Raw genomic sequence first — 25,040 nt, forward strand, 5'->3', positions numbered from 1 at the left:
TGTTTTGTCCCCGATTATTTCAGCATTCTTCATGAATTTTTATTTCCTATTGGGCAGTAATCACGGGGGAAAAAAATAAGTTGCAGGCTAGTTATTGGAGTCTGTGTCGTGTTCTGTGACCTGGTAAGGCCACGTGGCTGGGCATGTCACTCTGATAGGGAGCATGTCACTCCCTCGGCTGTCTGAGCCTCAGAACCAAGCAGGTTTTCTGACTAGACATCGGGAATAGACTTGCTTCGAGACTAGCTACTTGATGCAGGAGTTTCCTTTAAAAAGGTTAAAAAAAATCAGAGACCAAGTTCACCCCAGAATGAGTCTTTCTACTGACTTCCTAATCACTACAAATTCAGCAGTTGTTCTAAAGAACAGCTTTACTGGAGATATAATTCACATACCATAAAATTCACTGGCTTTTGGAATGCATCCAGCATAGTCTCCTGGTTTCCCAGGGAGGACAAAGGAGCTGGACCGACTCGGGTGTTGGAGGGATGACCGTCGGCAAGTTCTTTGGTCCCTGTGAGCCTCTTTTATTTCTGTAAAACGGCCATCACCTTCCTTACTCCAGAGGGTTGTGACTGGGAAAAAATAATTCTGCGAAGCACTTGTGAAATACAGCCTTTGACACACAGTAAGCCCTCCATAAATATCAGCTGTTGTCACTATTCATTCTAGAGAAAAAAGTTGTCCCGCCAAAGGTTCTGGATGAGACACAGTTAATCGCAGCCAACCAAGAATTTAAAGATGTTTTTACAGCAGGGTAGAAGGAAACTAATAATTGTTGAGTTCGTGAGGCAGTGATAAATTCCTTTCTGTAGTAGGATTTAAAACAAAAGTATAGTACTGTAAAGTAGGTAGTTTTAATCACGCCGTATAGATGAGGGAACTGAAGTTCAGACCAGTCAAGTCGCTTACTAAGGTTACCCAAACTGAGCAGCAGTGCAGGTGTTGAAATCTTGTTCTAACTTGTTTTCAAAGACTTAACCATATCCCACTGATTTTAGAAATGTGTGTCCCGTGGAGAAGAAAATAAACTTAAAGAGGAAAATTCCTACAAACCTCTAGATTTAAGGTCTAGAAGAATAGTCCTCTTAAATGAGGATCATTAAATGTTTATATATGATATTGATATTTATATCCTATACCGTCTATAACTTCAAATGATTTCTAATAGGAACATGCAGTGGTAATTAAGAGTTCTAATTTTTATTACCTTAACTTATTTTAAAGCATGAAATGTAGTCATTCTCTTCTAAGGAAATTGATAAGAAGACACAATTGAAAGTTTTACAAAGAATACATCCTAAGGGAATGACTTGAGTTAGCATTTTGAAAATAGTACAAGACTACAGATGATTCAGGATTTTAAAATGGAGAGAAGAGAAATGGGTTTTCCAGAAAGGATAGTTATTTTGATTCAAGGAAAGTAAAGTATATAAATATTTTCATGTTTCTAGTATTTCTTTTTTGTTTTGAGATTTTACTTTATTTATGTAAGAGAGAGAGAGAGAGGGAGAGAGAGAACATGAGCAGGGGTAGCAGCAGAGGGAGAGAGATAGAGAGAATCTCAAGCAGACGCCTCCCGAGTGTGGAGCCCGATGCAGGGCTCGATCCCACAACCCTGAGACCATGCCCTGAGCTGAAATCAAGAGTTGGTGGCTCAACCAACCGAGCCACCCAGGTGCCCCCATGTTTCTAGTGTGTCTTAAATGCCAACATAGTAGATGACTAGTTATTGAAATGTAACCTCTCCTACACAAGGATTTTCTTTTCTTTCTCTTCTCTTCTCTTCTCTTCTCTTCTCTTCTCTTCTCTTCTCTTCTCTTCTCTCTCTTTTCTTTTTAATGGATAGTTACCTTAATACTGTAACTTCCTGAGGGCAGGGTACGTGTCTGAATCACCTTTGAAGCTCCAGTGTCAGACGCAGCACTGATTTAGGCTTTTGCCCATTGCTGGTGAGGGGCAGGAAGAGGCACCTCCTTAAAATTATGTCGCTTTCTGGAGGAAAAGTTCTATTTCCTTTATTCCAAACATCATTAATGTTAATCTCCAGGAGAAAAAATTTAAAGAGGAGCATTTACTTTGAGGAAAGTTCTGAGAAATAACAATATTCTGGGAAAAATACTGAACATTCTAAAACAGTGCTGTCCAATAGAAGTCTATACGATGATGGAAATACTATATGCATATGCTGTCCAACAGTAATCACCAGACACGTGCTTTTGGAGTACTTGAAATGTGACTAGTGCAGCCGAGGAGGGTAATTTGTCATTCCGTTTCCGTAATTTCAGATAGCCACACACGGCCACTTGCTACTTCATCAGACACTGTAGTTCTAGCAAAAACACTGAGTAGTCTAGTATGTTCTCCTTCATTTTTGAGTATAGATTTTAGTATGTCCTAACAATCACAAGTGGAATTTTTTTTTAATTCTTAAGGTTTATTTATGGAATGGACTGCCATGATTTCATGCTGACTTGCATTCATTTTGTTTTTCATAAACCAGTTTTCAAATAGGAATTAGTCCTATTTTTGCTTAGTCAAATGATGCCCTCGGTGTTACCATACTCAGGGCTTCTGTTAGATGTTTTAAAGAAATAATGATAGAGCCCTTGGTCCCAGATTCTGTTGTTATCTTAGAAGTAGTAGAAAGAGTTTCCTTACTACAGTTTTACTTATTTTTTTAAAAGATTTTATTTATTTATTAGAGAGAGAGCATGAGTGGTGGGGAGGGACAGAGGGAGAGGGAGCAGCAGACTTCCCGCCAAGCAGGGAGCTCGATCCCAGGACCCCAGGATCATGACCTGAGCCAAATGCAGACGCTTAACTGACTGAACCACCCAGGCACCCCATAAATGTCTCCTTTTTAACCCTCTTCCATAAATGAATCCTGCTTTATAACTAATCTGTATGCTACTTTTATAACCAGTCCTATTGTACCTTACTCTCTGAAAATTTCAAAACCCAAATATTTAAAAATCATCTTAGCCAATATTTTGATAACGGATTTTGACTAAACAACACATTCGTAAAGATTAGATTATGGTTCTGTAGTATTTCAGAACTTGCAAAGCCTTTCCAAATGCACAATTTCGTGATTAGAATTTAGGAGTTAGAGTAATTTCATAGTCAGAGTAACTTCAGGGTAAAAAAGGTTCAAGGAGAATAATTTTCCCAGTGTAATCTGTGGTTAGGATCGGGATCTGTGGACATCGCATAGACTGGAATTCTCATCCTGACCCCACCACTTACTGGCTGTCCAACCCTAACCAAGCACTCAATCTCTCTAAACTTTAGCTTCAGTCTGTAAAGTGAGGGTACCTCGCAGAGAACTAAGGGGGAACTGACAAGCTAATGTATGTAAAGTTCTTCACCCAAGGTCTGATACATGAGAACCACTCAACCGGTGTTAGGATCCATCGCCACCGCCAAGTACAGTTGTGCAGGAGAGCAGGTCGGGGCTAAAATCTTGACTCTCCCACTTGCCAAGCCCTCTGATCTGACACTGGCTGCAGGACAAAGGACAAAGGGGCACTCTTACCCAGTGTTCCCGAGTAATTTACCTGCAGGGCGGTATCCGCCCCCGTGGCACCCTCTTCCAGATCACACAAGGCTAGTCGAAGCCCTGGTCCTGGTTGACACCTCCCCATCACTGCTGCCCAGTCAGGAAATAGTAAAAAAATCTAGATCTAGACTTTTAAAATCCAGACTTCTGACTCCAAATTTAGCTGTTTTTCTATAATACTCCTTCACCTTTCTATGTTCTCAGATGAAGGATGCCTATGAAAGTGTTTTGTGTGGAATAAAAATGTTACGTAAATGTTAGCTGCTATTTAAAATTTCCATGACTCATCAAGGTACCATCTCAGTTCTTCTGTGACTCAAAAGGATGTGATATGTATTCAGGAAAAAAACTGTCATTGCAAAATACAGTGGAATTAAGATTTAATTCTGCCACTAGCGAGCCCAGAGACAGAAGCATGTGGATGGTTCGCTGATGAAGCAGGTGTGTTACCAAAGCTCTATTGAAGTGAGAGGCTAGGATGACACAGGACAGGTGGTCTGGGTGTGAAGAACCTACTGTTACCGCTGGGATATCATGTGGCAGAGCAACTTTTCTCTTTAGCAGCGGACACAGGTCTTGTCTGAGCATTTGTCTAGTCTCTGCTGAGAAAAAGATACTGCAAAACCCAAAATACTCATTCTCTGCTCCCCCCCAAAACATCAGTTTTAAAGTGCACCAAGCTGAATCCACTTCATAAGTTTAAAACCTTTTGTTAATTAAACTCACGGAGTTCCATTAAACATGCTTAAAATTGTGCCTGCAAAGTCAGACCCCAAGGGGTGTTTTATAGTTTGTGGTTTTGCTGGAACTGGGAGTATTTACTAGCAGAAGAATCCTTCCTTCTTGGAGGTCTTAGAATTGAAGAGCCTGAGAAATGCTCCCATCCTGCACTGTCGCTATGGTCACCACTGGCTGCCTGTGTCTATAGAGCACACAGAACTCGTGCACTGAGCTATGCCGTGGATGGAAAATACAGCAGATACACAGAGTACCCCCCAACAAATCTAGATCTCATTAATAACTTTTACAATGGTTACATGTTGAAGTGGTAATATTTTGGATATACTGGGCTAGGTAAAAGATAGGGGTTTAAATTAATTTCACCTGTTCCTTTTTATTTTTCCAGTGTGGCCATGAGGACATTTAAAATTACAAATATGGCTTGCATTCTATTTCTTTTAGACAGTGCTCCTCTGGACAGCGTGTAGACTCGTGTAGCTGCATTTATTAGGTTTTAAAATCAAAATCTTTGCTACCTAAGCATCATAAGATTGCTTTGAGGATATAGGGATTATGCTATTATTTTAAAATCCCAGCCACTATATTGGAACAAAGTGTGGCTAAAGATCCCCAAACAGTGCTACAGTGCCAGGAAAATGTGTTCCTCGCTGTTGTCATTGCTTCACTTTCCCATGAGACCAAGTGAAAGTTTTAAATAATCCATTTTAGATGAAATAATTATGCTATTTCTTTTTGTAAATTGAAGCAGGAAGGAGATATTGATACCTATAATGTTACATAACAGGAAACAAATTTTCCATAATTTATTATCTAACTGTATCAACAGTAACTGCAGAAACAGACTTCTCAGTTAAAAATTGCTACTGTGGTTCATTTCAGTTGAACTTGTTTTTAATTTATCAGCCATGAGACAAAGAGTAACCTTACAGCAGCAAGTTAGATTGTAGCAACAGCGGAGCCCTGAGAAGTGAAACGGGTAGCTTTATGTTGTACACAGCGCCATCTGTGGACCAAATCTGTTAACAAATTTGAAAAATTCTGGAGGAAAAGTAAAAATCGAACTGAACCAAATCAAGATTATGTTAGGGTGTGGGGGGGAAGTGCATACCAAATACTGTCAGTTAAACCATCACAAAAAACTGACTGACCTTTGATCTGTGACCATAAGACTCATTTTAAATCCGTTGCATGACACCTACCACGTTGCAAAAGGAAAGGAGACTATACAGGAATGGTTCCCCACACCAACTAGCCGGGAAATGAGAACGGGACCAAAGCAAATGAACGTTAATAATGCCGGTTTTATATATGCCTAAGTATGTGAATTTGCCAGCATTTACATGTCTTTATGAAGCATTAGTGGGTCAAAACAATGATGTCAGACACCCTGACCCACATGTCAGACAGAATGGGGCTCTTAGCCCTCTGAGGACAGGGAGGCAAGTCTGAGAGATTGGATGTAAGCCTTTGTCGCCTATAGTGAGGATGTGAATAGAGGCCAGTATGCCAGACACAGCAAGTCTAGGCCCCTCGGAGTTCAGTGTGCTTCGTATCTGTTGGGCATGCTGTGTTACTGATTTATGGTGTTCAGCTTTAAAACATTATATAGGATCCTGATTTTGAACAAGGGATTATATTACTTGTCTTTTGCCTGGATGTAGTAGTAATAGTTTAAACAAAGGGTTGAAGAAAGTGACATAATGGAGCTAATTGCCTGAAAGCCGTGCTTTTTATTTACGTAACTGGAAAAGTAAGCAAATATGGAACATTTTCCTGGAAAAAAAAACACATAGAGGAGCAGATGCAAGGAATATAAGGTTTCTGCAGTCCTGGAGAAAAACCTTAGAATGACTGTTCTGACATGACCAAACATCCCCTCCCTGACTTCTCTTCTGGAAAGCCTTCACTAAACCCCAGAGTAAGTTAGATCCACCTGGTAAATATGGCTGTGACACCTGGCCTGTCTTCTTCTGTAACAAGCAGCTTTGAACTTTGCCGTCTACCTTGATGTGCTGTAAAGTCCCTGTGGACAAGGACCGGCTCTGACTCGTTGACAGCCATATGCCCGGTGCGTGGAACAGCTCTTGGCGCGTGACTGTCATCTCGCCATGGTGAATGAATGGGAACATGAGTGCTTGGTATCCAGGCATATGTACCCGCTTTTGACGATACATTTCCTTACTAACTCAGTGACCCACACCCAAGAGAGAAAGCAACTTTCTAAAGGAAGGGATGCCACAACCAAATGAGAGGAGGTCTGGGTGGCAGGGAAACGCAAATGATTATTAGAAATTCATTTTAAAAATACTTTTAAGAAATACGTTTGTCAGAAACTATATGGATTGCTAAAGCTGGAGGGGAAAACAAATAGATGTATCATTGTTTCTAGACATTCTTCATTATCAGCACTCAATGCATTGCGCAAATCTGAATAACAAAGACGATCCTTACCTTGCATAGTTAAAGATGTAAAATAATGCTGATCCAGACAGACAGAAAGCAGTTGCCAGAACTGAATAAGAATATGAGTTAAATTACTGAAATTGTAGGGGCGCCTGGGTGGCTCCGTCAGTTGAGCAACCGACTCTTGGCTTCGGCTCAGGTCATGCATGATCTCAGGGTCCTGGGATTGAGCCCCGCATGGGGCTCTGCACTCAGCTCAGAGTCCACTTGGGATTCTCTCTTGCCCTCTGCCCTTCCCCCTGCTCTCTCTCTCTCTCTCTCAAATAAATAAAATCTGTTTTAAAAATTACTAAAATTGTTGATGTGCATGGAAACCTCTCTGTACTCTTTGCAACTTTCCGTGAATCTATACTTATTTCAAAATAAAAGCTGAGCAAAATTGAGAAGTTTTCTATAATGTATACTGAATAGGAAGGGTCAGTTGTATCACTTGGTTTTGGGTTTTTTTTCCTGCAACATCTTGGACAGGCTTGTTACAAATGTTGCATTTTCAGATGAAGCTGAACTTGAATTCTAAGGAAATGAATGTCTACAATTTTCTGAAATATTAGAATGAATATATGACCTGTGCTCTACTGTTCCACATATTCTATAGCCAGAGTTGAATGATGTAGACTTGTCTTTTATTTCCTTAATTTCTCCCAATTTATCTATAAGATCTTATATTTAATTTTCTGTAATTGGTGAAACTTTCTTTTGAAAAATGGAATGAAATTAAAATGATAGTGATTAAGATTTATACACCATAGAAATACAGAGATAATGTAATGTGGGGTTTTTTGTGGTTTTTGTTTTGTTTTGTTTTAATCCAACCTGGATCTGCCATAGAGTGGTTTTCTGGTTCTCCTCTACTCCAAAGCTGTGTGACCTTGGAAAGAATATGTCACCTAAATTATTACATGAACAGAACTGTGCTGGTGGTTTTCTATCATTTATTCACCCCAGAGGAAACTTTTCTTGTCCTGATCTTAGAGACAAGGAGCATTAAGGTTCAGAGGTCAGGAACCTGTCCAAAGTCCAAGCTCACGGGTTGAGGGTTGGATTTGAACCCAAGGCACCTGTCTCCACTGACTTCCCACAGATCCATGCTGACTAGCTTGCCGTTTTGGATTCCAACATTCTAGGCCTCCATTTTCCCCCACCCCTCATATCAGATACTCCTCTTCAGAGGAGCAAGCTGCACAGAATATCCACCTGCCTAGAAATTACACTGTGGATATAGAAATCATCTTCTGCAAAAACTTGAGGCTGTCTTCCTTTGATAGACTATTCACACTCAAACCTGACCTTCACACTCACAAACAGCCTTCAGAACACAAATTTGGTCTAGGAAAAAGAACCATGGTCCCATTTGAGCAAGTTATTGAGACATTTAATCATCTGCAGATAAGAGTGAGGCAAAACTAATCAAGGATGATCATTTGAAAACTTTGAGAGTAACTCACTTAGTGGGGATGCGATTTCAGTCCTGTTACTTATGCTTCGTTGTATTATGATCTCCATAACCATTTATATTGGCAAAGCATTTTTTGATTTTTAGTGCTGTGTTGCAAAATCTCAGTTACAGAGAGAGCTGTCCCACTTTTTGCAAATAAACCAAATGAGTTACCAGGTGCTTAAGAAATTTATCATTAATCAGTGAGGTAAGAAAGCTGTAGAACATTAGCTTCCATTTCTTGCCCAGCAGAAAACGCCACTGTACTCAGGGCTTTCTGCTCACAGAGCGGGCCAGTAAGAAGCCGTGTCACCTTGCGGACCAGGGTATCTGCGTATCTCTCCATTACTCATCCACTTACAGCCACTGCCCCTGTGCCAGCTAGGCTGCAAAGACACTGTGTTAAATAGTGGGTGAAGTTCCCGTCTGTGTGACTTCATCCCTTCTCCCCCACCCTCTTTCTAGACCTAACTTCTAAGCTCTAAAGCAGACAAGTCACTCTGGGCAAGTCACTTTCTCTCTCTGAACTTTAGACACCCTCTTTACCAAATGCTATGTGGCCAAACAGTAACTCACCTGCCACAAAGCAGACATTCAGTAAGTGTAAATTTTAACATTCCGCCTGACCAAAACTACCTGTTTCAGAACACACCTCTTTCTTTTCCCTTTAATCTTACTTTTTGTGAAAACTTTATTAGTAACAGATTAAACAGACAGAGGGGGATTCAGGGTCCTGTCATAGTCTATGGCATTATCAATCACCCCGAAAGGTAAGATCTCTATTTTTATGTCATTTTCTCTTTGATTCTATAGATACAGAGTGGTTTAGTAAATATTTTTAAAAAGCAAAGCCCTTTAAAACTAATGGACGTTAGTGCCCCACAAGCTCCTCTTCTCATACTGAACCATCCTTGAGATGTTTTTCAGAGGATCCTATTGTCATGTTTTTAATTAATTGGGGTCTGAGTTTTTAAGGACAGATACCGGGTGACAGTCTGCCAAGACTTTGCTTCCCACACATATCAAGTCATAAAGTCACCTGAATTGAATGTGAAAAGTAGCTTTTCAGGTGCTACCCCTGGCCTGCCAAGTCAGAATCTCCACAAGAGAAGAAGCCTTGGAATCTCTGTCTTTAATAGATGCCGCTGGTGTTGCTTATGGTCTAGCCAGTTTGGGGCACACAGAGCTGGGTTCTCTGTGGGCACGAAGAGGACACGGGCATCATATTTGCAGATTATTTTGTTGGGTTTCTCTATGTGAAGGGTGGGAGCAAAGCAAAGATTCTTGGTAAAGTATTCCTGCTTCTTGGACCTAAGTAATAGACCATTTTAAAATCTGAATACAAATACAGTCCTGGAAAGAATACTGGCGTTGTTCGTTTTACCTGATCAGACTTTTTTGCTATTTGCCTGGAAATCTGACTTTTCTGACATACCCTTGTAGTTTGCAACACAGAACTTTCAGAAGAGTGTTATATTCTCATAAGTTTTTGACACCCTTTGGGTAAACATCCATGAAGTAAACAGTAATTTCTCTTATAAACACATGGATATAATAAAATTTACTGTGGATTAAAAAGTACAAAGACAAGAGCTGCTTTCCACATACAATTTAAAAAGAAACTATTAAAAGCGCAAACAGTAACTGGTCTCTACTACTATACATATATATATATATTGTATATATATATATTTTAAAGCAAGTTTTAAAGAATTATGTAGGTCTTTGGTATGAAAAGTGTGAGTCTCATTATTTCCCAGGGAGGTCTTTGTTCAGTGGATCCTAGTTGAGTACCTACAATGTGCCAGGCCTCAGTATCCGACATCATTTAATTTAGTGTAATTTAACTGTGGTTACTTCCCATTTTATGAAAAGAAAATCTGATTTTAATACACATTAATAGTTTATCAAAATTACAATAGAATCAAAAGCCTTGTGATAAGGTGCTCACAATGGGGAATGTGGCCACGAGTCAGGGCTTCCCAGTAGCTGAGTGTGGCCAGCCTTCATCCCTCCTGCAGGCTCCCAGTTAGTGGGGTCTTTGGTTACCTGAAACAAACAGTCAGCTAAGATCATTTCATGATTGTGTTTCAGTTTCCTTTTTTTAAAGCAAGAAATAGAGAAAAAATTTGCTTGAGTTGAATCTACACATTAAAATATTAATAATCTGCTATAACATTTATTATGTTTATGTATATCATATTATTAAATACTAGTATTAGTATTATTACTCATGTAATAATACACAAGTGTAAAGTCATTATAATTTTCCTCTTCTCTTCCCCCCCCTTTTATGTAAATTATATGAATTTACACATAGACATGTAAAGATGTGATTAGTTGATTGTGATCACATTTTTGGTGAATTTTCCATTTTATATGGGTTGGAGATTACATATTAAAATGTATACTTCTACCCCGTTCTTTTTAATACTGCACAGTATTCCATAGAATGAATATATCATAATTTATTTGACCTTTGTCCTATATGATAACCAATAAGATCTTGTGATAGATTTTCAGGTTGTAAGAATTCCATAGTAATCTTACTAACTGGCTTTCACTTCGTGCTCTTGCTTCTCACGTTTACCTACTGTCTCCATCATTTAATGTCTTACTTATACAGCTATCCCGGTGTGTAATAGCCTAGCCTTCCACTGTAGCTCTTAAAGAGATTGTGCTTCTTCTTATAAACCAATACTTAAATACTTTTTGTAGTTTTTACATTTGTATTGACTTTTATCCTCAGAAAATAAATTAAAAATAAGTATACATAGAAACAGAATATAACCTGGTCCATTTCATCATACAGAGGCCTGGGATCTGAGTAATTCAAGAAGGCAACGTGTGTATGATACTGTTTAAAGAGTGGTGCTTGGAGATTCCGATGTCTGAAATTCACACAGTAGTTGTTTCTTTGGGTTGAGGCTTATCTTTACAATACCTATAAGGGGCACCTGGGTGGCTCAGTCATTAAGCATCTGCCTTCAGCGCAGGTCATGATCCCAGGATCCTGGGATCCCTGCTCAGCGGGAAGCCTGCTTCTCCTTCTCCCCCTCCCCCTGCTTGTGTTCGCTCTCTCACTGTGTCTCTCTCTGTCAAATAAAATCTTAAAAAAAAAAAAAAGTACCTATTAATAAAATACCTGTTATAAGGGGCGCTTGGGTGGCTCAGTTGGTTAAGCGTCGGACTCTTGATTTCAGCTCAGGTTATGATCTTACGGGTTGTGGGATTGAGCCCCATGTAGAGCCCAATGGCAGGCTCCGCACTCAGTGGGGAGTCTGCTTGAGATTCTCTCCCACTCCCTGGGCCCCTCCCCCAGCTCACGTGCTTGCTGTCTCTCTTAAATAAATAAATAAATAAATCTTTTTTAAAAACCTGTTAAAATACAACATTGAAGATCGATAATTATGCAGATTTTAATGGTGACAGAGAAATTGCTAGCAGCTTTAAAATAGAGTGGATACAACACAGAGTGTCCCAAAACCACTGGCAAATCCTAAAAGACGTTAGAAGTCAAGTGTGGAGTTAGAACCCCGAGCTTCTCCGTTTACCACTCATCTGCTGCAGGGCATGCTAACTTTATATTTGGGGTGGTTTTGATGCTTTATCAAAGGCAATAGAGCAGAGGTGTGGACTGGCTCTTCCCAGTCCATCGCTATACAGTTTCCAGGGGTGATAATGGCGGTCCCCCCAACTCCTCACAAATGTACGTGCACAAATGTATGTACAACATTCACACACACAGACAGCTAGGAAGTTCGTATTGCCCCAAGTTCTCCAAAAGGTTCCTTGCTGCCCCTGGTGCGTCCAGACTGATCTTGAGTAGACGTCATACTCACAGGATACATGGCTTGTTACACGCAGAGTCAGGAAATCTGTCTTGTGTGGAGGATGTAATTTCACGGCAGAGTCTTCTTAAATTGCTTATGCTGTGTGGGGCCCTGCACGATTTCTAAAGGAGCCATAATCCCAAGTTTGAGGCTCAGGTAAAATGTGTCAGCTTTGCTGCGGCTGGTGGGCCACATGGCGGAACCAATGATCAGGGCTCTCTCGGTTGCAGCACGAATTATGAACTCTGGGAACTCAGACTTTGTAAAATAAGCCAAACCACGGGAAGGGAAATGTATCTGCTCTGTATGGGAAACTTTGATTTTGTCAATTGCTGAATGGGTGAAAACTTCCCCAGAATATTTTCCTGAGCAAACTCTTTGATTCCTTCCTGTCTTTCTATATAAACCTTTCTTTCTTTTTTAAAATTATTTGCCTTCATTTTCTTTTATTTTCTTTCACTAGAAATTCAGTATTTGGTTTGGGACAAAGCAAAGGAGAAGCAGATGGTCAGGAAGCAAAGTGGACCAAATTCCAGTTCCATTTTGGTCTGGGTAGAACCCTGTTTTGCCTATTTGCCAATTAATTTGGTGTTCCTACCTCAGAGCTTGATGGTTAGTCTATAAAATGAGAAGATATCACTGATCCAATTATCTAACCATCCATCTTACCTTTCTATAAATTTCTGTTTGGAGTAAGCCATGATCTCAGTCCTGTGATGAAGGAGGCAGACATGTTCATAGTTCAAAAATGGTAGGACACGTACTGGATGTATCAGAGGTATGAAGAGAGGGCTATGTGAGTAACAACAAAAACAAAACCAACAGCTCTCCCTGAAGTCTGGGAATTTTCCCTTTATTCGGTAACAAAACCATCCCAACTATGTAAACTCACGGTCTTCTTACCTCTTCACCTCCTCACCTCCAACCCCACCTCCCATCCCTCTGAAGTGACCAGTTGCTAATGGCCTGAATGTCTCTTCTACAAATTTCTCTTATAAATAAAAGTATACAAATGTGCAGATTACATTTTTCCCTAAAAAGGATCAGATTGTGCATTTTGCTCTGCATCTTGCTTCTTTCCTCACATTATATGCTTTATACCAACCAGTCACTAGCAGCCTGGCTCCCTCCTTCCCTCAAATCTCTCACCTACTGTCACCTCTTCAGAGAGGTGTTTTCCGATCATCATATTTAAATAACCTCTCCCTCTCCCGCCCGCACGATGTCTCCGTGTAACTGTTTCACCATGATACTTCCAGTTCTCCCTCACAAATTTATTTTTCCAAAATACCCTTGGCTAGTCTCAAATATTTATGTCCTATCTTGTTTAACTAGGTATTTCCCTGCAAGTTATCAAGTTTGATCTTATATGCTTTTATATGCTTTTCTGACCAGTTTTCTGCTTCTGTGAATTGCGAATTTATGGTGTTTTGCCATTTTCTGTTGGCTCAGCTGTCATCTCTGTCAACTCGTAGCCGCCATGGAGATTGAGCCATTTGATCCATTATGTGTCACCTGTGACTGTTATCTTTCCTAGTCTCCCTTTTGTCTTTCAGGCTCACTATTTTTGCCATAGAAAACTTTACATTTTTATAGTCAAAACAACCTTTTAGGCCTCTGGGTTTCCAGTTGTAAATACAAAAATTTCTCCTAACCATGGCTGAAACATATTCTCTTGATTGCTTTATGGTAACATTTTAATATTTTTAAAGTAGTTAAGTCTCTTATCCAGCAGGAATTTGTATTTGTATATAATAAGATGGAGTAATTTAGCTCTGTTCTGCCAAATAGATTTTCAGTTATGTCAACAGAATCTTAAATAAGCCCTCTTTCCCCCACTGATTTGAAGCTTAAATATATGACTTTTATTTAAATATATTCATTTAAATATATAATACACAAAAATAGATATATGTAAACTTACATATATATCATGTATGTGTATATACGTATATAAATTTATATCTATTTCTTGACCTCTATTCTTATCCCCCTGACCTATTTGTCTAATCATATATATATATATATATATATATATATATATATATATATATTTCTTATATTTTTGTATGTCTCTCCATATACCTTTTATTATGATACTTCTAGATAAGTTTTAAAATCTTCTGAGACATATTCTCCCTTACAAACCTATTTGTCCAAAATACTCTTGGCTAGTCGCAAATATTTATTCTTTCATATGATTTTAAATCATATGATTCAGTTAAACTGACCAGCATTATGCATAAAATCTGGCTCTTAGAAGAAGACCCATCTGGCTGCACTGTAGGGCATGAGTTGGAGCAAGGAGAGGCGAGTGGCAGGGAGATGGTTAGGAGGTGACTCAGGGATCCAGGCGAGGTAGAGCGGGCTCGGACAGGGGCTGGCAAGAGAATGAGCCGTTGCCACAGTGGAATCATCTGGACTTGGACCTTTTGATGTCAGGTATCCAGGAAAGTGAGTCAAACTATTAGGAGGACTAGATAAACTGTAAGCCCTCTACCAGAGTTAGGACAAAGGGGTAGAAGTAAGTTTGGAAGTGGATAGAAGGAAAGATGTGTCCATTTGTGGATAGGTTGAGTTTGATGCGTGAGGTTATCGGTGGGTAGACAGAAATCGGTGATGACGATATTAATCATTTGGGCAACTTAAAAATATCTTAAAGAAGTTTTCAAATAGGGGTGCCTGGGTGGCTCAGTCATTAAGCGTCTGCCTTCAGCTTAGGGCGTGATCCCAGAGTCCTGGGATCGAGCCCCGCATCGGGCTCCCTGCCCTGCTGGGAGCCTGCTTCTTCCTCTCCCACTCCCCCTGCTTGTGTTCCCCCTCTCTCTGGCTGTCTCTCTTTCTGTCAAACAAATAAATAAAGTCTTTAAAAAAAAAAAAGAAGAAGTTTTCAAATAAAGTTCTAGAGTGTTTTAGACATCCTAAAGTCCCTACTCACTTTCTTGCGAGGCCCTGCTTTTTTCTGACGCATTCCTACTTTGGCAGTTTGAAGGCAGATTATTGTAAATAATCACAGAATGAGGTCTGTCTTCTTAAAGAGTAGAGCTCTGTTCAAATGAGGTAAAATTTCAGTTTTTGAAGATGTTTGCTCCTCTTCAGTAGAAATATTTTTGTACAAATACTGTATATGAGTAGCTTTATAATATCTTTACAAATCTTTACATTAATTTTAAAGTCACTGTCGCTTTCTCTCCATCATAGAAACTCTGTTGAGACTACTGGATAGAAGTCATTTTATCTATCAAAAGTACGCATCGGTTTATCTTCAGGTGTTAGGTAAATGGGCTTATTCTCATGGCTTTTTCATTCATCTGTCTTTTCAGAACTTGACAGCCCAGAAGAGCTAGGGAAGAAGCGGATCTGCAGGATTATCACAAAGGACTTCCCCCAGTATTTTGCCGTGGTTTCGAGGATTAAGCAGGAAAGCAACCAGATTGGTCCTGAAGGCGGGATTCTGAGCAGCACCACTGTGCCCCTCGTCCAGGCTTCTTTCCCAGAGGGTGCTTTAACCAAAAGAATTCGAGTGGGCCTCCAGGTAATGTGTGCAAAATGTTGTTTCTTCGGCACGTGGAGAGAGTGTGTGAGCACGCTCCCCTCAGAAAACAGTTGTTGTAACTCATCCTAATGATATTGCCAATCAAAGCACTCGGCCATTTTGGGAATCATTAACCTACTTCAAATGAAAAGGGTGAAGTATAAAGTGAGCTTATTCCATAAGGTACGTATTTTAGGGTTTTTCTTTTCAAAATATCCCTTGGTTTCTGATGAAAGATTGTTTTGTTAACCGTAGGGTATTGGTATTCGGAGTGACAAGAGCTAAAGAAACAAACCACATTTGACTTGGTTTATAAGATGCCATTTCATAAAAATCAGTAATAAGGAAACTTGCAAGCTTTCTGATTTTGACTGAAGTAGATCATAAATACTGGATTTTATCCAAACCAGTTGGAACTTGCTTGGGTTTGGAAAGCTAACTGAAAATCTCGGCAAGAGTTGTCTTTCTTATATTTATTTGTTTCAGTTAGACCTACTGAAAAAAGAAAATAATAAGGAAAGTACTATAATTTGTGTCAATTAATATAGTAATGAATAGTTTAACTGAGGTTCTTCTGGTGAGGTTTTTTAGAGTGAAGTGCTCTAAGCGCTGGGAGCTAAGGAGACGGCCTTATATTTCAGTGACATGAAGTCCCGTTCAGCTGTCTCCCATACTGAGTATCTTACCAAACAGCAAGCAAGCCAAAAGGAAGACGTTAGGTTTAGAAGTCTTGAACTGAAATCTTAAATGCCCTTTTGTTACTTAACTCCGAAGACCTCGATTTTTACCTGAGCCCATATCGCCTATGTGATTATTCACTGGATGTCCTGCATGGGTTTAAAATACACCTGCCTCAGTATTTGCTGTCCTGTACTTTGGGTTAGCCCAAAAGACTTCTCCGCTGTGAGATCTGATTGCCCCTCTGTCATGCAAGCTCATGTCGTCAGTGTTCCGTTGGGGAAGTACACCGCCTGGTTCCTGCTACAGTGTGAGGTTGTTTGGGTTCTTTTTTTGTGTCCTCCTGAAATGGTGAGAAAGACGAAGAGGAAAGACTTTTTTGGGGGGCTGGGGGTTGTCTGTTTTTAGTTTTTTTCCTCCTCACTTTAAAAGTCTGTTTTCCAATGAGAGGAAAACGTTCGTGTCCATCTAAGGTCCTTCCTCTGTCTTTAGGCACAGCCTGTTCCCGATGAAATTGTGAAAAAGATCCTTGGAAACAAAGCCACGTTTAGCCCAATCGTCACCGTGGAACCAAGAAGAAGGAAGTTCCATAAACCTATCACGATGACCATTCCGGTGCCCCCGCCGTCTGGCGAAGGCGTGGCCAACGGCTACAAGGGGGACACCACCCCCAATCTGCGCTTGCTCTGCAGCATCACAGGTGCGGTTCCCGTGCTGCTGCACCTGGTGCGCACGCGCAGCTTGCCCCGATTCTGGGCGCACGTGCAAAGCCTCTGAAACATCCGGGCCACTTCAAAATAAAACGTTTTGCTTGTCCATCACCTCATCTGTATTATTCCTGTACTCTCCTTGAAGGTGCTGAGATCATGGCTCATTTCAAATTCAGTGATGTCATTTTCCCTACTGTTAAGTGTAGTATTAATAATAGTGCTCTTTGAAGGTTATTGAAATAGTATTGAATCTACTAGAGCATCTAGGTCATTTCTCGGGGACCTAGTCAGAGGTGGTGGACCTAGTAACACCCTTGAGACTACAGGAAATTGGACCGACTTTGGAGAAAACAGGGCTCCCGCAGAGCAGCAGGTGTAGGGCAGAGCAGAGGGCGTGATTCTTCTCACCACTCAATGCCCCAGTATAATCCAGTAGACTAAATCTGCAGGGTCAGGAGGACACGTGTTGCGATAAGCACCTGGAATCCAGAGCTCAATTCATTTGATCAACCTAATACGATTTTTAACAGAAAGTCCTAAATTAAGATAGGTTGTTTTTTGTTTTTATGAGTAGTTCTAATGGCTGATTCCTCTTTTTACCCTGGAAAATGAAATGATTTAAGCAGTACTTTTAAAAGCTGCTGCTGTATAACTTTCTTGATAGTTCTTGTCTTTTTCAAAAAGTAAAAAAATAAGAATTATATTGTCTTTGAACAATAAATCTTTGCACTTACAAATTGCACTTACAAAATGTACTTTATAGCCTGTGGTTGCCCCACATTTAAGCCATTCATTAGTAGCTAGACAAACCAAAAATAATTTTAAAAAAAATATCATATCTTATAAGGAGATCGGTATAAGGCAGTAAAAGCAGAGAAGGAGAATAGAGAGGAAAACTGCCCTTAGTGTCTGCTGTGAATTGAATGTGCTGAAGTTTTGCGAGTTCCTGGCTGTGCCAGAAGAAGCGGATGATGGTGAAGATTTTACAAGGAGCATCTCCCATGGTAAAGTCAACATATCTGCTCTTGTTCTCCCAGGGGGCACCTCGCCGGCTCAGTGGGAAGACATCACAGGAACTACTCCCCTGACATTCATAAAGGATTGTGTCTCTTTTACAACCAATGTGTCAGCCAGGTATGGAAATAAAGGATTCCAAAAAGCACTAAGGAATTACTTTTATTACCTTTTGGAAAGTGAAAGTTTTTGTGCTCAATACTAGTATGATTATTTCTTAAAATTTTGGTGGCAAAATTGGGCCTAACTCAGAAATTTAAAATTGACTGGCATAAGTCATCTTACCCGGTTCTCACAAGGAGCTATATGGTGCTAGACTTGCTTCTTTAAGTTCTTAGCAATTTGTAGAAACCTATTTCTCTTGATTGTTACGGAAATCTGGCCCCATTTACTAAGGGAGGACAGCAACTTGTTTTTCATTGTTGTGCTTCTAAAGAAAAAAGACTGATAGAATTTCCATTTCTCTCCCATTTTCTTCCATAAAATTCTTGCTCAGTCCAATATAAAGTAAGAGATTAAACTCTTAAGCAGGAGTAGAAAGGAAGGCTAATCACGACTAAATATAAGAGGGTTGCGGAACAGAATCTTATGGGAAGGAGAAGTGAGAAAAAAAAAATCCTTAGCCTTTCCTCAGCAAAATCACAACAAATAGTAAATGTAGGCCTCTGTAAACAGAGTAAACGTCTTCGCTGTTTCTGCTCTATTTTTTTAATAGTTAATTTTTTTTAAGATTTGGCTTTTAAATCACCTCCTTTTCATACTTCTGTTTTGGTTTTGTTTATCTCAGATTTTGGCTTGCAGACTGCCATCAAGTTTTAGAAACCGTGGGGTTAGCCACACAACTGTACAGAGAATTAATATGTGTTCCATATATGGCCAAGTTCGTTGTTTTCGCCAAAATGAATGATCCCGTAGAATCCTCCCTGCGCTGTTTCTGCATGACAGATGACAAAGTGGACAAAACTTTAGAGCAGCAAGAGAATTTTGAGGAAGTTGCAAGAAGCAAAGATATTGAGGTACCTCGTTCACAACCAGTCCGTTCCATTACATTCCCCAGATACGGGGTTTTGTGTTGAGGTCATAATGGCATTCACTGGAAACACCTAGCACATTCCTGATTTCAGGTTTTGATTTAAAAATTTGGTATAGATTTATTCTCAAATTAGTTCATGTGTCTTTGAGGTTATCTTGGTTACAATGTAGGACTAACGAATCTACATCATGGTCTCCACTTCTCTGTGGTGACTTGAGTTGTCTGATTTTTATGGTCACTGTCTTTAACACGTTACTATGATGTTACTTTTTCAAACCCAGTGAACGTATCTGAGTAAAACAACAACAACAACAAAAAACCCTTTCAAAGTCTGTATGAAGAAGTGATGTCAGCACTTTCTCGAAGATGTCTGAACTGCTCGAGTAGAACTGAATGCATAATTCTGTCTTGTACATGTGCATGATTTTGGTTTCCAATCACAGTAGTTGCATTGTGAGCCAACAGAGTTATTTTTGTGGAAAATAACACCATAGAAGTAATTTCCTAATAAGGAGACAAATGTGATGTAGAAATATGTCAGTCTTTTAATATTGTATGACTTAAAATCTCAAAATTCTTTCAACTTAAATTAACATTAAATTATGTATTTCTTTTACTCTAAAAGGTTCTGGAAGGAAAACCTATTTATGTTGATTGTTATGGAAATCTGGCCCCACTTACCAAAGGAGGACAGCAACTTGTTTTTAACTTTTATGCTTTCAAGGAAAATAGACTGCCATTTTCCATCAAGGTAATTCATCAACAGAGACTCTGAATTTTAAAAAAGAAAAAAAGGCTCTTAGGGAATAAAAAAAAAGAGTCTAGAGATTTAGTCAGTTTGAAATATCCCACCAAACTTGAATGCAGAGGAACAAGGTCAGATTTTGTCCTGGTTCTCCCCAAGTGTACTTTTGAGCCAGGAAAGCTTTATAATTAGTAAAAAAAAAAAAAAAAAAAAAAAAAAAAAAAAAGTCTTTACCTTTTAAACATCTAAATGATTATTTATGTTCAAGCAGGTGTTTGTAAGACCAAACAATCTAGAATAATAAAATGCATCCTATCTGGTTAATGCTCAGTAATCAAATAATGGATGAAATCCAAACTCAGTATTTAAGTTCCGTCTTCATTTCTGATAGAGCCCCAGGACATTCTGGAGAGACCGTCTTCCTCCTCAGAGAACAGAAGGACATGGGACAGCTGTTTAGTGTGATGATTATTTGCTGTTATTATTGTTGCTAAAACCAAGGCCTTGGGAAAAAGAAATTATTGGGCAGGAGGAAAATGCATATAACCCGGACCATAAAGCAGATTGCCAGGGAAACAAGCAGGCATAGCGGTCCTGGGTCTGATCTCGGAATTGGGTATTCTAAATCCCGTTGTGTTCACACGCGACCTTCGCCGTTGATCTGTAATGGTTACCGTCATCTTTTCCCTTTACTTTGCCTGCCTCTTGAAAGGGCTGTATAAAATAAACATGTTTAACTCTTGTACAGACAGGAATCCTCAGAGAAGTCTCTTTCTATAACTGTCAACCACCTAAACTCTTCTAGATTAGAGACACCAGCCAAGAGCCCTGTGGTCGTCTCTCTTTTCTGAAAGAACCAAAGACAACAAAAGGACTGCCTCAAACAGCTGTTTGCAACTTAAATATCACTCTGCCAGCCCATAAAAAGGTATCTTTTAATACTGGTTTATTGTAACTCTCTTTCCCTGGTCTTGAAGAAGTGGGCCCTTGGTATGCAATTAAGGAATGCTTTGTAACATGACTAAAGTTCTCGAAACTCGAGTGTTATTAGTCTCTTTGTGTAGATTAAGTCTTGTTACTGTGGTGTCAGATCCTTATGGTTTGTATGGTGGAGTCCTCTGTATATTGCTTCTGCTTCTGCTGCTAGCTCATAGATTCTTACGCGTTGGAATAACGTCACAAGTTAATTTGCCATGGGTGTACAGTTCTTGATATTTTGTGTTGGCTTCTTTTGATTTGCTTTGCTTTCTTGATTCAGCTTGCCTTTTGTGCTCCCTACTCAGTCCTTTTCATATCCTGATATTCTTTTCCCTGCTGTCCATTATAATATTCCTTGTCTCTGCAATGCATCTTGGAACCAAAAGGAGACAGAGTCAGATCAAGATGATGAGGTAATATGAACACTTCTGCTTTTACTCTATCAGAGATAGAATAGCGATTAAGTCTGTATAAAAGAAGTTGCAGAGGGCTGCAATGTGGGAAACGTATTCTGTGTTGGCAGATCTTAGCGTTAGTGAAGTGAAGTGTATACATTTGTCTTAAAGAATGGTTTGCTCTTCCTCCACATATACGAGAATGCTTCAGGGCATTCGGTAATATAATCCAGCTAATGATTTAAAAAGAGGAACTAACATTCTTTCAGCATTGTAGAGTGTAATAGCTTGGCATGTATAAATACACATTTGTTCATATTTTTGCCTAGTATCCACTCTGTGTAACATTTAAATCAAGATCATGAGTAACATGAAATTTTATTGTATATATCAAGCTGTTCTATTTAATACAAAATATGTGTTCCGTGGCTACTGATAAATATTCGGTATTCTATTTAAAGAAAATTATCTTGGCCATTTTTAAGGGTATAGTTGTTCCATTTGGTTTTGAATGAATTTTTCCTTACAAAGGCATCTCCTGCTATTTCCCCAAGTTATAGGATGATTGGATTTTTCAAACTCACCTCAGTACTAGAAATAGAATCCTTATTTCTAATAAAACCAGTAACTTTTTTTTAACCTCACCTACACTCTGTGCCTTTTAACATGTAGAAACAACAGCAGTAACCGGAATGAGACACCATGTGCCCCTCTTCCTTGAATGTACTCACACAGAGTGACTGTACATCGTGATATATGTGCTTTCAATACGAATGAATTTGGGGAGATTTCCTGCTCAGCATCAGAAGTCTCTGTAACGCTCGTCTTGTATTTGTAGTCCCCTGTAGTCTGCTGTGTTGGCGCTCTTCTATTTGCTAAATGATGGTGATTTGGTTGAGACATTGGGGTGGGGTTGTAGACCCACAATAGGAAATTAATATTTTCATGAGGAAAATCCATCAGAAGAAAAGTAAAGATAAACGAGGGATCCACATGCCATCCTTCAAAATGTTTCAAAACTATGAAAATGTCACAAGGAAGTTGGACATAGTCTCTTTTTCCTTTGTCCTTTTCAGGCCGAGAAAGCAGATCGACGACAGAGCTTTGCGTCTTTAGCTTTACGTAAGCGCTACAGCTACTTGACTGAGCCTGGAATGAGTGAGTTTTCTAACACATCTACTAATCTATGTGGATTTTTGTAAGAAGAGGCATTTTTTCTGTACAAACTGAATTCGGGGTGGGGGGGTCATTTGAGAACCCAATGGCTAAAGAAAAATTACCTGCAGGAAAATTCTATCATGAAATATAAGTGATATTTTGTACATAGTTGAAGATACAAAGGACAAACTCCCTTAGATCGTAAGTTCAAAACAGTTTTTAAAAAAAAAAAAACATTAACCTCTTTTTTTAAATTAGAAACATCTACTCATTCTGTGTCTTTAAAAACCTTGACTTCACTTTGATTGTTAGCTATGCTAGGAGATAACGTACCAATGTTCTTCAAATCTATGCTCAAAAGAAAAAATATTTATTTTTATATATGTGGGATGGTACAAAGAATGATAAAGTAACTTTGATTGTCATCTCATTTTTCTTAATATAGGTAGATCATTATATCTTAGTCCTGATTCTCCTTCTTCCCAGTTTGCAAGAATTAGATTTTCCTACAGTCTTGAGGTAGCACTTCTATACTGATTCCTTATTTCCTCCTTCTTCTCACCCCAACCCCTCCCCCCCCACCCCTGGCCTTTGTTAAACACCAGTTCCAAGGCTAGTCTTCACTAGACTGCCTAAGCCCTTTTCTTCTCTCGGTGATTGTTTTGTTCATTGCTAACTGGCTTGCAGGTATCAAGGTATAAATCCACTCAGTCATATTCATTCATCTGTCTTGCTCCCCACCTCATCCTTTCCCATTCCCTCAGCCCTCCAGAGAAGCCCTCCACCAACAGGAGCTAAGAATGCTGAGAGCAGCACTGTGTTGGATTCATCGAAAGAGTATTTTTACAAAAATTATTGTTCGGTTAGCAAACAATTTCTAGCTCTTTTCCATTATTCACAGTTAACTTGAGTTCAGGGGAGATTGGAAATTTACCAGTAAGAGCCACAACTTTGGTTTTCCCCACCTTTCCTGAATTCTTGTTTCTGTGGGCCAAAATAGCATATTAAATGTGCAGCAGGAAGATTCCACCACTTAGCTTAGGTGGTCTTAGCTTAATCTTCTGGAGCCTAGTTCCTTGACTACGAGGGAAGCTTTTATATTCAGACACAAAATGGAGAGCATAAGAGAAAAGAAATGCTACCACACTCATGAATGGTCTTCCAGATCTCAGTTTTTGCCTCTAGCATAAATGCCTAAATCCTTCCAAAACCGTAAGGGCTGAGTTTAACTCCTATTATCACAAAGCAGGGACGGTATATGTGTATAACTAGATGGTTTTTCAATATGACTAAATCTCCTGGGTAGAAGTTTTCTTTGGAATACTATTTTGCCCCAGAGCTAAGACTCCCAGGAGGTAGCTGGTTGGTACTCCTAGGCAATATCCTTAAAATCTGAATAGTCTCCATGACCAGCTCCTTTAGGTCCAAGGCACCTCTGGGCAGGTGAGTGCCCATATGCTTCTGGTCTCTAAAGTGTTTGGGGGGATATATGAGTTTAAGGTGAGGGCTGTGCTAAGTCAACTAATTTTTTCCCACTTGGGAAAGTATTGTTATTTTTTAGTTAGTTTCAGTTGTAGCATAATATGTGGCTTATCTTGCTTGACTTTTGATAGAAAGAAGAGGGTACTTTTCTCTGTTTTATGAAAGGGAGCCTAAGGATGGTAAACAGGAATGGAAAGGACTAAGATGGGACTATAGGGAAACTAAGGAAATTCTGTGGCCCCTTCATTGGTGTTAGAACTCCAAGTGATGCAGCTTTTCCCTCAGGACCCTGTCCTTTCAAACCACACCCCCCCCCCCAAATAAAGAGGCTGGTATAGTTCACTGCCTGACACCCAAAGCCTCCCAGAGACTTTCTTTGTTATAAAGAGCATCACGGAGTATGTGTCATTAAAGCCTAAACTGTGTAACCGATCAGTAAATTGGCTGCTTCATGAGAAGTACAAAACCAGACATGTGGTTCCGAGGACTTCTTTGCTTGATGGAGCCAGGCTTCAGTGGGGAAGGAGAGATGCTTTGCCAGTTTCTGGTAGTTACAAAAATAAATTCTCTTGAGACATTGGACTGAGCCCAAGTCACTGAATTGAAGGAATCCCCAAACCTTCCATTTGCACTGTGGTGTTTCCAAAAGAGTTAAGCAATACAATATTGAGAATTATGACTAGGAGGGGTAACGAACGGGTGAGTTTTTCCTCAGTGCTTCCACATTTCTTTAGAATAATGTGTAAGCTTAGAAGAGGACATGTTCTGAATGTCTGAATTTAAATGTACACTAGGAATGAAAACCTTCACCCTTGTGGGAGTTGGCCCGGGCACAGCATGAAGAGGAGCATAAAAGATGAAGCAGATTCTCATTTCCTCTTCGCGTGTCACTATTATTCTGCACCAGTGCTTTCTGGGAGCGAAGCTGTACTCAACTTTGACATAGACCACTAGGCCTTGGCAGGCATTCCAAATCTCTGTGACCAACTCGGTTTGTGTGTTGAGAGTTGTAGAAGTAGAGAGGACCAAGTGTGTGTTTGCTTTCCCCCGGCGATTGTGCTTACCTCATTTGTGTGTTTCTTGTCCCATTGCCAGATGAATGCTGGCATTAAATCCGTCTTTCCTAGCGGTAGGTCGGCCTCATGGCTGCTCCGGTGTTTGGGGTATCTATGAGTCCCATGAACATTCTGGGAAGGCACCAGAATTGGTACCTTTGCCATGATAAAAATGCATACAGTTACATACTGTATCCCACTGCAGATACTTAAATATGGGGTG

At 39.7% G+C, this 25,040-nt stretch overlaps 1 protein-coding gene across 11 annotated transcripts in view; it reads left to right on the forward strand.

Annotated features, from left to right (window-relative positions):
• The window catches only part of ANK3 (ankyrin 3), a 641,190-nt gene that overhangs the window by 571,165 nt on the left and 44,985 nt on the right, over positions 1-25,040 (forward strand). For 7 of the 11 annotated variants that reach the window (XM_057308892.1, XM_057308894.1, XM_057308893.1 and 4 more), the window contains 7 exons: positions 15,358-15,569; positions 16,740-16,947; positions 17,995-18,091; positions 18,759-18,987; positions 19,630-19,755; positions 20,555-20,677; positions 22,199-22,280. In XM_057308892.1, coding sequence (XP_057164875.1) covers positions 15,358-15,569; positions 16,740-16,947; positions 17,995-18,091; positions 18,759-18,987; positions 19,630-19,755; positions 20,555-20,677; positions 22,199-22,280 — 1,077 coding nt within the window. Of the gene's footprint in view, positions 1-15,357; positions 15,570-16,739; positions 16,948-17,994; positions 18,092-18,758; positions 18,988-19,629; positions 19,756-20,554; positions 20,678-21,113; positions 21,141-22,198; positions 22,281-25,040 lie in introns of all 11 variants that reach the window. The other 4 variants (XM_057308888.1, XM_057308889.1, XM_057308891.1 and 1 more) reach the window with 1 other exon arrangement.

This window comes from Ursus arctos, unplaced genomic scaffold (genome assembly GCF_023065955.2).
Source record: "Ursus arctos isolate Adak ecotype North America unplaced genomic scaffold, UrsArc2.0 scaffold_7, whole genome shotgun sequence".
Lineage (NCBI taxonomy): Eukaryota > Metazoa > Chordata > Mammalia > Carnivora > Ursidae > Ursus > Ursus arctos.